At 33.1% G+C, this 15880-nt stretch overlaps 1 protein-coding gene across 10 annotated transcripts in view; it reads left to right on the top strand.

Moving 5' to 3' along the window:
* The window catches only part of LOC136772114 (patronin-like), a 43925-nt gene that overhangs the window by 1155 nt on the left and 26890 nt on the right, over positions 1-15880 (top strand). For all 10 annotated transcript variants that reach the window (XM_066724833.1, XM_066724831.1, XM_066724832.1 and 7 more), the window contains exon 2: positions 75-547. In XM_066724833.1, coding sequence (XP_066580930.1) covers positions 323-547 — 225 coding nt within the window. In that variant the 5' untranslated portion in view covers positions 75-322. The remainder of the gene's footprint in view (positions 1-74; positions 548-15880) is intronic.

The raw sequence follows: 15880 nt of genomic DNA, 5'->3' as shown, positions 1-15880 counted from the left end.
TTTTTCAATGATGTGCTTCATTTAATATTAGGTTTAAACGGAATACTAAAGTTGAACATTATGAAATTGTTTAGCAAGAAATGTGATTAGAGGTAGTCTTCGTTGGTGCCAGATAAAAAGAGAGGACAAGAAGGGATTGTGAGTCTGTTTCTCCGCCAAAGCTCGTTGCTAGTGCGACACAAATTATAAAAAGAGTTCTCAAGTGTGTTTGGTGGCTGGAGAAAATTTGGAGGTAAGCAGCTGAACTTGCGAGAGAGCCGTGTAACTATGAGGTGTACAAGGACCCCTGAATTCTGGCAACAGCTGTCGTTGTGATTATTGAATGTGGAGTTCGATCTCCCGTTTCTTCAAGCCCAGTAAGCCAGAAGAAGCGGCTTCAAGGACAGAGGATCGGTCCTGCAACGGTGTGTCCAGCACGGTCGTCCATGTTTCCGAGGCAATGGATCGTAACGCGGCTGACGATCGACGTAAGGTCTATGCCTATGCCGGGGAGCAGCTTGCTGCTGGAGATTCGGAACGTCACGCCGATACCCATGATTCCCGCCAGGTAATAAATTATGGTTTTTTCTTTCATTTTTTACTATTTGTCTGTATTTTGAAGAAGGCTTTTTGTATTTAATAAAAGTAGGTGGGTTCCCTCTGTGTTCTCCAGTTTTTCATCTTACAGTTCTTTATTTATCATTCATAATTAATCATTATCGTTGCTTTTCTCAGCCAGGTAAAAAAGAAAATATTTTTATGTTTATCAAATGGCTCTGGAGACATGGTAAAGTCTCGCCGATGGCAAGTACACAAAAGATAACGTCAAACCACAACGACGTTGAGATAATATCTCTCTTATACGGCACATTGTTTATATTTATATTATTTTATTCTATAGTCGAGCGTTTTGAAGCGGGATTGTACGAGAGACTATCCTAATTGATTGAAAACTTTGGGCATTGATTAATAACTAAACACGGAATTTGAACAAGGATGAATTTCATGGAAATTGAGTCTGATGGAACATTTTTTATCGAATTAACGGTGCGTTCCAATTAAGCGATTAAGTGTAGTCGATTCTTGGTAATATGCAACGAAGCGAGGAAAGTTTCCTCAGGGATTCAAAGCTGAAAAGGTGTATTTTTGCATCAGTTTTGCACATGCGATAAATAACCTTGTGAACAGGAAACGAACGCCATATTAGTCCATACCGTCACAGGCCGGGAATAGCATTTTATTGTTGTGTACGTAGGATCATTCCCATCCTTGTTTTAATTTCAATTAATTACTTATTTAATTATTTTTCACAACATTCCGAATCCAAAATCCAAAAATAGTCTACAAGAGATGCGGCAGCTTTTATAATAAATAGCATCCGCCCTATCCTTCATTTTCGGCATATATATGCTTAAAGAAAATTGACCTAACTGTTGTTCCTTGCAAAGGTTACACAAAATTGATCATTGCATAATCAATGTATCTTTTTTCCGATTGCAAGTATTATGACTGTATCAGTATACAATTGAATTGATTTTAACGTGTGTTTGTACTCAATATCTCTTCAATTATTTCCGATTAAAAGCTATTTCAGCTTTATTTTTAAACCTACATAATTTGCATTCAATAATAAGATAAAAAAGCAGGAGTCATTAACATACCCAAAGACGCTTCGCGTGACTGGCACAGATGTTTTATTGAACGCAGATTTTTAGAGGTCGACTCGATTGTTTCGTTGACCTTGAAAGTTCAATCATATTTGGTCAAGACGAGTTTCCTATGTCGTATCGATTCGATGTTTTCCTCAGACACCTGTGCAGTTCATTTTTTTATTCGTACAGGAGTAAGGCGAGATTCCACGAGCACATTTGATATTCGCACAGAGGCTATCGGTTACACCGAATACAATCCGAGGCAGGCAATATTACGTAGATAGATCCAAGGAAACAGCGCTGAATCCGGTCATATGGAACTACGATTTATGAAAAACTGGGCTTTCGACGAGGGAAGTTAACAATTATGAAGGAGATCGTCAATGACAACTCGTTAAAGATTTGAAATTATATGAGAAAAAATGCAGTGGAGGAAATGCAAAACGAAGAATTTGAAATCAACCTGATTGTATGATTTTTTTCTTGAGGTATATAAAGAGACATGGACGAAAAAGGCGAGGATCAACGTGGGTAGCAAGGCGAAAGCGAGGACCCAGGCTGGTAAAGGTGGAGGCGTTGAGTTGGGGGCATGGGATAGGTCCCCTCCCTCCCACCTTCTTCTTCCTTGCAAGACAGCTGCATTTACAGTCTCGACGCGACATCATCTCACACGCACAACCTTGCGCGTAATAAAGTTGGTTAACTGTGAGAAATGTGCGTGCCAGCAGGAATGCCAAAAGGCATAAAAATATTAATTACACGCATAGCATTTGTCTTCTCCTTTCAAATAATTATCATCCAGGCCAATTTAATCATTTCTCATGCAGATTGTTTGCAAGAAATTTTAATGGTGTTTCGTTTTATTAAGTTTTGAATGGAATTTTTTAATTTCAATGCCAAGTTAAGCAATAATTGGAGTGTAAATTGTTATTATATGAGCATTTTAGAGGGTTTTTTTATGGGAAACTCGAATATGTAATCTTGTTGGGAATAGGGATTATAGAGGTTGTGGAGATACAGGAATGACGATAGGGCTCGTATGGATATTCTTATTTTTGTGTAGTCATATTGAGTGTAATAAAGGATTGGTGGCGCTTGTGACTGTGCTGTTTTGTACAAGTTTGAACTTGTTGCTATGTTAATACAGCAGTCCGCTGACTGGTTGTAAACTGTGACTAAAAGCAAAATTGTATAGTTGCAGTAGTTCACTGCGTGTATATTTATTCTTTATCTTTCAAAACGAGGTAAATAACTACTTCATTCAAGATACGAGTTATCGCAGATGTATAGCTGCAAATTCCGAACTTTCATATTTTCACGGCTTACCAAAAATTCCATTCAATCTTACAATATCATACAAAAAGTCGTAAAAAATGTATTAGAACGAAGAATCGGAGCAGAATGTGATATTAGAATGAATATTTCTTATGGGTATTCTCGTTTTTCTTTAGCCATATCTAGCACAAAACGAAATAATAAACTAGTATCGCTCTTCTTTGCAATTTGTTGTTGTTTTATTGCAGCAGCTGACTGATAAACTGTGACTAATAGCAATTTCCCCGAATTGCGATTGTGTATTGTGAGAGTATCTTTATAATTTTTAAATTTCAAAATAAGTCAGAGAGCCTTAATTTACTACTGAAACATAAAGTTTCATATTTTTATCGCTGATTTAAGAAGTTCGATGTTAAAGTATTATTACATTTAAAAAAAAACGTAAAAAGGAATTATTTTTTAAAATTATAGCATATTTGATTTTATTAAAAGGTAGGTTGATAAAGGGAAAGGAATAAAAATATACTTTGTCAACATTCCCGTTTTCGTAAAGTCACTTTGAAAACACTAGAAAAAGAATCGCTGGCAGTTTTGATTATTCGCTCTATACATGTAACCGATACGTTTGAATTTGTTGCTGTGTTAATACAGTAGCCAGCTGACTGACTGCGAACTAACTGTGACTAAGCTGCTTGACTCACAATACAACTGGTCGCAGATTGCCGTCTCTACTCCCGGAATGAAGTCGTGTTTCGCTACAAACCTCAACGTTTAACTTTACTATTTTCACAACAGTTTCAAAATCTTACCAAATTTTTCTTTCTCAAAACACCAGTTGATTTTCCATTTGTGTGATTATTTTCCAACTCAACTTCTTCCATAAAATGTGTACAGCTTAAACCCTTATTTTACTCTTGTTTTTTCTGTAATGAAAGCTGTTTGACCGAGGACACGAGTAGTTGTAGATTAATTAAATGTTTCCTATTTTAAACACTGCTCTACGATTTGATCAAATCTTTCCTCCCCGAAAATACCAGTTTTTATTTCATTTATCAATTGATTTTCCAACTGAAGCTGTTTTCTTATAAAACACACACACACACATGTGCAGTTTAGAATATTAATTCACATTCGATTGTCCGTGTAACGACGATTGCTGCTGTAGTTTTGAAAAGATTCTAGTCGAATGGTTTGTTTTTTTGAAACTGGATTATAATTGATTCTGGAGTTGAAAATGTTCTTGTGTGCCATGATCCCTTGTGAGTGCAATGATATCCAATAGTCGTCATAATCGACGATTCTGTGGTTGCAGGTCGATTTAAGGAGAAAATTCTGTTATACTGCATAAAAGCGACGAGCGAGATAAGGAAAAAGGCAAGAAATGAGTGGAACTTGTTATTCCGCAATGAAAGATGAAGTGTGGGTGTTGGTGAACTAGAATCGAGTGTTGAATGAGGAGTCGATCGTAGGTTGATTCGAGTTTCTCCTGCGAGTGATTTAATTTTCAAGGTCTTCGGAAAGTAAAACTGTTTTAATGGCGCGCTACAAAAATTCACGTGGGACGTGGTGATCGAAGGTGTATTTTAGTGTTTTAAGCGCGAAACGACTGATTTCGTTATCGAAGAGGTCTTTTAGAAAGTGAAACTGTTTACAGCATAATGCAAAATCGAGCACGTGGGTGCTTCTGGAATAAATGATCGTGGGTTATAGGTGAAATTTTGGAGATTACTCGTTGAATATAAATTTTGGTGTCGGGTGGATTTGTGTATGACGGTGCTATTTGGTGATATTTTGCTTGGTCGAGTCTTTGACCTAAGGGCCGACTCCACCACAATGGCAAGCGAAGTGATGCTGGCGCCCACCACGGCGCCAGGAACATCCAAACGCGACTTGGAGGACGTCAGGGACATGCTTAGAAATGCAAACGTCACTACAATTTATGTAAGTGTCCGGCAACTCCTTCGAAAAAATTAATGGCTCCTTAACGAATGCCCTATTCCAACTCAGTTCCAACCACAGCTTTGTACTTACCATTGAGTATATGAAATATCTATTCTCTCCAATATTGAGCAATATTTTATCGCTTTGTTTTAATATCTCGACGCTACGTCGTCGACTAAAATACAAGAAATTCTAATGACGTAAACAGGGATGGGCCACAATGGCGAATGGCCCTACTAGTATAATATCACTGGACGTATGTATACAATTGTGAAGGACAATAGTGTCAAGGACAAGATTTCGCTCTCGACCCATCCAACAGTCACGGATCGTAAACAGCAACGATAACAATAGGAAAATGGCTGTGCCTATGTGAATTATGCGGATTCCCCATATCATTGATTTCTAATGTTGATAAGCTTTAAAAAGAACCAGTAAATTCATAACGAATGGGGATGAAATAGTTTTGTCAGAATTTTTATGCAATCTCTTTTTATTCGAGGTGAATGGAGTATAAAGGTTTTTCACCCAAGTCTTTCATTTTCTGACACTTTTCTCAACGGATTATACTATATTGTATTACTGCGGTGTTGTACATGGTTCAGAAGCTACCGAGGGATCAGAGTTCCTCGAATGCACAATTAAAGCGATTAATAGTTAAGAAAAGAGTAGGGTATAAGAAGCAACGATTTTTTCCAATGTTTTTAAAGTGAACGAGCTTTAATTAATTTTCGCATGCTCTGGCAGGTCGCAGAAGAAATTAATAGGTTAATCACGTATGCTAAATAGGCAGTGTGCACTTGCGCGTTACTGGTACGCAAATTTTACGTTCGTTTCTGTTCGTTTAGAATTGTCGATTTCGCGTAGGCTCGGAATGATGTTTAACTGCCCACTAACAAACCACCAGTTGGATACTACAAAAATCAAAGTCTATCAATAATATTATCTTATTACTAATAGTAACTCTTACTCTCTTTTACCTTACAAATACTTTTACTTCATTCATATGAGTTTCATATAAAAGTTGTATCTACACCAGTGACCTAGCATAACGTTGGAATTACTATATTTGTTACTACTTAAAAAAAAAATCATTCCTTAGAATTTTATATTTTTCTACCCTGCAGATATTCTAATTTTCATAGTAATTATAGATTGTGTGGAGGGGGAGGAGGGGGGGGGGGTTCATGGGAGATTATTAGTTTTTAATAATAAAGTTTTACTTTCTCTTTTCCATATTACATTCAATTTTTAACTGTTACATTGTTGCAAAATATAATTTATTTATCAGACAAAAGTGTATAATAAACCCAACCGGCTGGAGCTTTCTTAACAAGTAAGCTTTAGCTACTTCCAAGAAGAAGCTTAAAATAAATTCAGTCGGGTCGTCCAACCTCAAATACTCACAGAGAAGTTTAAAGTACTTGCAAATCAGTCAACAGGTGCTTTATGTTATCTATAAAATTCTTTTACTGCAAACACTCGTGTTTCAACTGTTGCTTTCATTTGTCACGAACAATATCAATTAATTTCTCTAAAAATTGCCTGTCTTCAAGACGCTGATAGAATTATTTTTAACCGAAAAAATGTCAAAGCAAATTTTAAAATTGATTGCAGCTGTTGTTTTCGATTATTAAAGAAATATAAACAAAAATACAGTTATATGAATGTGAAAAATGTTTAAATCTTATTGGAACTATAAGCAAACCGCAACATACAAGCCAGGTTTTCTCTTTGTATTTTTCATTTTGTAAAATGAAACATTCACTCTCGCCGTTAAACCTTTAGAGGCTTGTGGGCGGATCGAAGCATGAAAACGGTGCGTTTCCTTATTCGGTCTCGGAGACCACTACTTTCGAATTCTTCAATTTAGTCGTCTCACCATTTGTTTCCACTCTATTTCCATAGTACGAAAACGAGAAGTAATCGAAAATTTAATTTTCACTTGTTTTGCTGACTTTCGCAAGAATTTTCCAAATCTCTCCACCCTTTACCAAAAGCTATCATCAGTCGGCAGCTTTGATTTAAATCCACGTGACCCATTCAATTTTCCATTGTTGTACAGTGAATTCATATCTAAGCACCTAATGTTTATGTCTCTTTAGCATTCAGTGAAAAAATCACTATGCAAATTTGACTTTTTTCAATAAGGAGTTCCTTTTAATCGTTAATAGTTTTGATATATTTTGTTTGGCCTAACATGGAAATCAATTTATTCTATATTATGCAACACATAATCAGGAAGTATAACGGATTCTAGATTGGCAATCTGCATGCGATTTAAAGGAATGTTGTGTGTAGGTGCAATTACATGTTATTATTTATTGCTTTGATTTTCATCTTTCACATAAGCTATAATAATTGTATCGAGTCTCTCGTTTATTATTTCAAATTTTAATAAGTTTTCATAATTTTACACTTTACCCATCGTGATCACTTTGATCTTTGCTCACTACTATTCAGTTTTTCACTCTATTAATTTTTCATTTAAAGTTCACGATAATTCTATCACTCATTAAATTACATGACTATTCATTCTTCATTAATTTGATGATACTAGAATTAGTTTCCTATGGGAGTATTTCGTGAGTATTTCTATAGTAAACATCTAGCTATTATGCTCTCTTTGGACTTGCTTTTCAAACTTCCAGAATAGACTATGCTCAGAGCTCAGACCAAACCAAAAGTCAGCTGGCATAAAGCAAGCACGAAAGTCTGCGCTTACTCATCAGCTTAAAGGCATGGTCATACACCAAGTGGAAACCTAGGGAATTAATTAACGACCAAGAATAACCTTCCTGCTTCCTTTTAATTACACAAATGTTAAAAAACATCAGGGAAGTGAACTTGACCACACGCATTGATCGATTATGTGCTACGTCACTTAATAAAAGCATATAAATATTCATTTGCCTTGTTTTTGTAGCAAAAGTAAACTAACATTTATATCTGGAATAATTTTCTTTCAAATAAAAAAAAAATGTAAAACAGTTTTTTAAAATCTCATGTAAAAACATTGCTATGAACAAGGACCACTCCTGACCACTCCTTTCAAAGGGGAGTGGGGAAAATGGTAATTGAACAGCCTCTTGGGAAATGTTTGATTTTATAAGAACCTTATTGTTGACATTACCTCACTAATATTACGACGAACGATGAGATTGACAAAATTATACTGTTGTTAATTTTTATCTGGTAAAAGCATAAAATCAGTTATTTGATTTTCGCTTTTAATATTTCAATTTTAAACAAATTTATCATATTACATGTTTAGTTTGTAGTTTATATTGTGTATAAATGTATCAGTAGCAGTATTCTAAAAATATTTCGGTTTGTCTCGTGGTAAGATTTTTTTATCTATACCCATATACCTGTATAGGTTTGCATAAATTATCACTGCAGTTGTCTTTCCACAAGTATCAAACAATTTTTGTCTTTTCTTGAAATTGTTAGTATCGAAAGATGTAAGAAAAGTCGATATCATGTTTTAGTATCTTATTATGTATATATCAAATAATGACTTTATGAAATCGTTTTTAAACAATCCATGACACAGTATTTGTAAAGGGTTTTATAGATAACCAATCGTGAGAGTAAGATAGTAGTAAAACTGTGCTTGCATGATTGATGATATTAGCAACCACACCTATGTTTTCTCATAATGGACGTCCCACATTTTGCAAGATTTTAAAGCCTTTTTTCCGGGGGTGTGAGGAGTAAATTACAAAAATCGTACATTCACCTAATTAATTTTTAATTCGCGCGGTATTTATCCAAACGCCATAAAAAACTTTTCGTTCAAAATCCACTTAAATTACACGTTTACCAAGTAAGTATCATTATATGTTTTTAAATATATATATATATATATATATGATTTGTGGTGCAATGCAGTTATAAGTTAGAAAATTTTTAAATACACTCGATTTACTTGAAACAATGAAAGTCTATTTTATAATAGCACTAACCTAATTAAACTTTAACTCTCGTGATATTTATTCAAACAACATAATTAAACTTTTCGTTCAACCTACGTTGATTTGAATTTATAAATAGGTAAGCGACTATGCGTTTGTATTCGTAATGGTCATGCACACTATCTCACCTAAACCCAAAACTATATGTAATTTTAAAGCGAAATATTTCTTGTGAACGACTGGATGATATGATAAATTTTTTAAGTGTTTTGTAAAGTTTTTGAAATAAGCTACGAAAATATACAGTAAAAATAGGGATTATCGTTTAGAAAAATGATTTGATCTCTTCACATGACCTTCAATTCACTAGCTAAGAAAAATCAGCAATATTAAATTATTTCCCCCCTTGATCGTACAATTTTTGTTAAAGTTTTCTTTATATATTCTACTTGTGTATAGTTTGATTTTTTTTAAATATAATTATTTATTCATTATTAAATCAAAATATATGTACAAGTGTGCGAAACGAAGGAGATGAAAACACCAGTGTGAAGTTGGCACTCCAAATTTTAAAACTGGGAAAAAGCCAAACAGTTCTAGTTTGGTTCTAGTAGAACCCGGACAAGTTCTACAGTACCTTGCTATTTTTCAAAAAAGTTCTGCAGATTGAACTCGAAAAACTATAAAAAGATGATTTGGGGTGCCAACTTCACATTCTCTAATATTCAAACGCTTGTATCCTTTAAACTAAAAGTCCTATCGATAAAAACTATTAGACATAGTTATAGAACTCTTTAGGGTGCATTAACTAGAGTTCTGATGGCACCCCAAATCATCTTTTTATAGTTTTTCGAGTTCAATCTGCAAAACTTTTTTGAAAAATAGCAAGGAACTGTAGAACTTGTCCGGGCTCTATTAGAACTATTTGGTTGTTTTTTCAATTTTAAAATTTGGGGTGCTAACTTCACACTGGTGATGAAAACCAAAAAGGAAGGTTAGGAAATCGGAGGTGGTATTTGTATGAGAGACAATCGTTGCACCTGAATACACGTAATATAAGCGAAGTGACGTTATCTTTTGAAATGATTTGGTGCTGTTATAAATCAAAAGCTTCTAAATATTCCTATTATTTTTTTTTTTTAAGAAACAAGTCTTTCTTATAAGAAAAGATTCGACAGCACAACTAGATAGTCTCTTTCCCCAAGTCGAAAAATAACTTCAGTTTATGTATAAAACTGCAATAAAAAATTTAATTTAGATCTGGTTTAGTTCTTATTCCACAAAATCTGACCAAAAATCAGATATTTTTAATAAAAAAAAATGCATATGCGTGCTATATCTCTCTGGCTTTAACATTTTTTATCAAATTAAGATTTTTCCGGATACGTAAAAAAATATACAAGCAGATTTGGTTTTTTCACTAAAATGGCCTCAAATGTAACTGTAAGCGAGTGAAAAAAAGGCCAAATGTGATAACGATAATAAAAATTTTCAAGTAAACAGACTGTATTACTGCTTATAAATTATTAATATTTTTAATAGAGTATCTCGGTGACACATTGGGTATAAATGTAAGATTGTTGGAAGAGATTAATGTTAAAAAAAACTGTTGGAATATTGGTATATGCCGGTGAAACATATTGGTACAAGAAATGCTTTGATTTTACGCTGGGAGAAACTTCCTCTTTCAGCTGGTCATTATTTCTGTCGCGGTTGGGGCGAGCGTTCCAAGAGGCTTGATGATTAGTAGGAAACAAATTGGCGTTACACGTGCAATAATTGATGATGGAAACGGTGAATCTGCCGTAAAGATTGTTGCAAGATACTTCAAGTAGCGGGAGAGAATTCTTTCACGTGTGTGTGTTGGAGGAATCCAATACCTAGCCAATACAGACAGGAAATTCATTCAGCTTGTGCTAAGATCTCGCTAAATTTTCAGTTTTAAATTTATACAGATATTTTGATGGGTTGCCACTTACTCGTTCAATCATCCGTTTAATCCAGCGTTAGGCAAAATGCTATTGCAATTTTAATTTTTAGATATTTTCAATTTATGTCATTTTAAGATAATAAAAGAAAATTATAACTTTACACGTAAACTTCACGTACTTTTATTATGTACAATTATATTAAGATAGTGTACAATTTTAATTCTTATTTTTCAATTTTATATTATAGTAATTAGACGTGTCTTTTGTAATTTTAATTACAATTATTTTTTTTTCAATACGGAATTTCAAATCCTAGTAACAAATTGATATTTCATCTACGACAATTGATGATCGAAACGGTGAATCTGTCGTGAAGATTGTTGCGAGTTGCTTAAAGCAGTGGTAGAATTTTCTGCACGTTGAGGGAATTCGATAATACAGGAAGAAAAAAATTCATTCGCTTTACAAGACCTTGCACGTCTTTTCTTACGCTTTATAGTTAAATTATACAAACGTTATCAAATCTTTACTCATTTCATCAACAACTATTAGAGGAGGTTTTTTTTCAAAGTGACTTATCTCGAATATGATATTTTGTTTACAATATCAATATAAGTGAAATCGAAATAGTTTGAATTGATAATGTTTGGTAATCTTATATGGTGTTTACAGATAACAGATTAGTTAAAAGCAATATTGTGTTACACAAATATTACAAATTGATAAGTAATCATTATTTATATAGAGTTTAATACTCCGTTAGACTTTTATTGAGATAAATCCTTTTGACGTGGTACTTCTCAATTATAGTCATTCATTCTTTATAAAACTTACCAAAACTCCTATTCTTCTACTTCGCTTTTACAACACTATAATTTATTTACGATTCCCCTATCTTTTTTATTTTTACTTTCCATTATAAAAATTGATCCCTCGAAGGTCTTTATAATTTCATCAAAAATATTTAAAGACAAAGAAGTCATAGATCGAATATAATTTAAGTCATTTTGCGTTTTTTAAAAGAGACGCAAAGTTTGACATTTCATGGTTCCGGTTCTTGAATTAGGTTAATCAAAATGGAAAAGCGTGAAAATCTAATAAAATTTTAACGATTAGTTCATTCCTGACAGTTTTACCGCGAAAACATACGCTGTTCGGTCATTAACCCATGTCAATTAAGGAAGAAGTAGACGACATGGTCGAACAATCACAGCTGTAACATTAGAGCTACCAAACCCAAATCAGTCAATTTGATTGGTTCATATACAGTTTTAGGTCTTTCGTTTTTGAATTATCGACTAGGATAGAAGTGCAGTTACAATACATAATTTATCAATTCTTATATTAACTAAATGCATGTCAAGCGTAAAACTGATTTTCGTAATGCATTTGAAGTATTAAACTGAAAAAATAGTAACTCCAGAACAAATAAAAGCTTTTTTTGGCTAATTTGAGAAAACACTCTAATCTGCCTATATGGCCAACAGATATTTTTTAAAAAGCCACTAAATATTTTTGAACGATAAATTAAGTTTCGCACATGCATCTAGTGGGCAATCGCTTAGTGTAGCAATGCCCAAACAAAAAGAAGGAGTTTTACGTAAAGATGTATTTTTTAAATCATAAATATAATTTACAATCTGCTGAAAATTAAAAAAAAATCAGTTTCGACTCTGACACTTGGTGTATTTTTTTCACAAACTCAGATTAATCTATAAGTTATAAAAGAACATTATATTCATTACTAGTATTGTAATGTTAAGAATGAGCATAAACGTGAATTTTAAACAATTTAAACCGTCTCAGTTCTCCAGAGAAGGGGATTTATTAAATTGAAAACCTTGAAACCGAATAACGAAAACACTCTCTGTTGCAATATTGACTAACCGGAGAAATTTTTGTATTTAAAATTCACCTAAATTACATTATAATTATATTTTGTGATAAAACAGCTGTGGTCAGAAGAGTGTTCGGTTTTGTCCTCGTAAAAAATGGAAGCATTGATATTAACGAGATGGGTTCGCCTTTCATTTGCAATTGCCATCGATACATTAGTGTTTCTGAAAAATGGCACAAGTGGATTGGGATCCTGGAACTGGCGATACTCCAGTAATTCAACGCGAGAGGAAAGTAGAAAGTCGTCGGGCCAGATGCCATTTTGCAGGCTTTACACTTTAATTGAACGTGAAACGCATGGACACACATGTCAATTGACTCAATAAGCTGGCTGGGCAAAACTGGCGCTTAGTTTCGCAGAAACTATCATTACGGAAAGCAGTTCATACTTTGTTTTATTTTTCGAGTTCAATTTTATTGAAAAAATTTAAAATATGGCTAAATTATAAATAGAATTTTTTTCAATAATTTATCTAAATTTAAACTAAGATATCGCTTTTGTTTATTATTTTATTGTAATCTTATCAAAGAAATGATCGATGTATCAATGGATAATTTTTAACGGTTAGTCACGAAATGATAAAACTTCCATTTTAGCTTGAAATCTTTATTATTGGACAAGCGAAACAAATTACTTAGGTGGCAATTGGTACTATTTAAATAAAGCTTGCTGATATATAGATTTGAATATGTTGCTGAAATATTAAATTCAGTGCCAATATAACACTCGACTCGCCACTTAGGACGGCCAGAGAATTTGGGAGAGATATCTGCAATGCCGGAAAAGAATAAAAAAAGGACATAATTTTTTTAAAAAGTCACTATTCAATATCGCATATTTCGTCCAATACATATTCATATATTCGAATAAAATGCATATATTTCTAAGTTATTAGCTTCAATAATAGTTGATATGTAATATTTTACTAAAAACTAACTATAACATATCATTGGATTAAAATTGAGCAATATTTGATTGAAGTCTCTATTACTACCTGACATTAGAAAACTATTAGCTAATATCAATTAAGAAATTATTATATAAACAGCTAAATAAATCCTTTTGATGGTGGTAGATAAAACGATTCAGTGGATGAAATCGTAAACACTTCAAAACACACGAAAACTCAGTGTGAAATCAGTATGCTTTTTGCACTCCAGATTTGGATACCTCAAACGCGTTTACATTCGTTGTATAGATTTGTCTTCCATCACCCTAATCCTTTCCTCAACTATAGTATTTCCCAAAATTGACCAAATAAACAAAACCTGCATTGGATTCGTCGATATCTAAAAAAACTAGATAAAATAAACGCTCTATACCTACGATTAAAATATCTTTAAAGTTCTAAAAATGTTATTTAATATCTTCATCCGCTGGCATTTATCTGTATTACTAAGAGAAAAATGAGTTTTTAGCACAGAACCTTTTTGAGAAACTGCTTTTCAAATTAAAAACAAAAGAGCAGAGTGTGCAAAAGTTGATAAATTCCGAAAGCTGGAATGTAGTAAGTGTACTTCCCCATACTGTACTTCACAATGACACTGCATAAAATATTCAATTCCAAAAGCTACCATAGAAAAAATTAATGTGTTTTATAATTATTGAGTTAAGTGAATTTTTAAATCTGCAGTCTGTGGGTAGAATTATTAAAGTATACATGTTGTATGAAGTAAAATAGTTGATGACTAGTGCTGATAGTGAATCTTCATCTCTTAGGTCAAATAAGTTAATGATGAATGGTGAACTTTCTTTAAAGCAGGGAATTTCCTCCGTTGCATTGTGTAATGGACTTAACGAGTTGGCGTTAAGCGGTTATCGTCGGCATCGATGCGTACATCACGATCCACATATGAAACAGTGCGAAGTTCTTACCTCCTTAGTGCAATTCCAGTCGTTCCTGAATCTTACTCGCGTTCGTATTCCTAACTAAATCAAACCCCGTTCAATTCTCTTGCCAGTGTTCGTTTTCTTTCCGAATAATAAAAATTATATTTTTCTTAAGTATATATTTAAAATAAAAATTCCCTATTACAGCATCTACTTTGATCTATATTTCTTTATCGTTTGCTTCTAGCGATAAATGTTTTTTCTATGCCTTAATATTTTGTACTAGATCGGATTACGACAATTTTTGGCAATATATGACTTTGCATAAAATAAGAAAATGTATGTACCAGAGATAAAAATGTTTGGTGTGATGTTCAAGGATGTGGTTTCAGCTAGTGAATGATAAAAAGATTTCGTGATAGAAATGAGTTCAAAAGATTATTGGTGCAAAACGCGTGGTTATTCATGACTGGATAAGTTTGGGTGGAGCTTCTGAGTGGAATGATTTATATACTGCGGCCCATTTTGGTGAGTTCTATCTATAAACACAGCAACCCTGTTTTATAAGTTTAAAGCAATAAAGGAAGAAGGAAACAATAAATAATATATAAACGCATACAGAGTCCACCATTTAAAACGCTACAAATCATGCACGTAAGGAAAAGTTTGTTCATTTTCTTAACTATTAAATGTATCATAATGTTGCAGCAGATTTCTGTGAATAAAGTAGTAAAAGATTTTGAAAATTTCTAATTAAATGATTTCATATTTTTTATAATTATACTGTCTTGTTGGATTAATGATGTAGGACGTTTCAAGTGGCGGATCTTATATATTATATAGTATAATTATATCGACAAGGAAGTTTTCGCGCGTTATATTGTATATAAATATATACATAAATCATAGAATACATTTCTCAACTGGGAAGGGAATTCCTAAAACTGTCAAGATGGGGATGCTGTCATAAAGTATAGTATGCTTCTTTGGTCAGTTTTGAATTATCGCGTGGTGTGTGTCAGCTATAAACGTGCAACGAACAGGTAACTGACCTACGGCAACTCGAGCCATGAAAGCTGTTAGCGGTCAACGTACTCGCAGCTCTAGCTATTCGATCTCTATTTTGTGGTCCATTTTTCAAGTTTTTCAAGGTCAACCTAAAATTTCTTTCTATTTTTATCTTGATTCGATGCAAATTAGACTTATTAAGTGTTTATTCAAATTAACCACAGGAATAATAAATAAATAATTGGCTCAGATGATACTTTTTGTACTATTAAACAATACTAATTAACAATGATTATCCTACAACCTTTTATGAATATTTTAATTGTTATGAAAAGTATTTCGTGATTTGTATCAATGTTTTACCTAATTTTTTTTTCTTAATAATAAAGTTGATCAATATCCATTTATTTGTTTAATGTAATTGAGGCGAAACGTGAACTACCAAAAGGA

This window comes from Prorops nasuta, unplaced genomic scaffold (assembly GCF_024137725.1).
Source record: "Prorops nasuta isolate Cenicafe-Biocafe unplaced genomic scaffold, Cenicafe_Pnas_1.2 PNAS00003, whole genome shotgun sequence".
NCBI lineage: Eukaryota > Metazoa > Arthropoda > Insecta > Hymenoptera > Bethylidae > Prorops > Prorops nasuta.
Note: the sequence above shows the minus strand (reverse complement) of the source record. Positions and strands in the feature narration are given on the sequence as shown.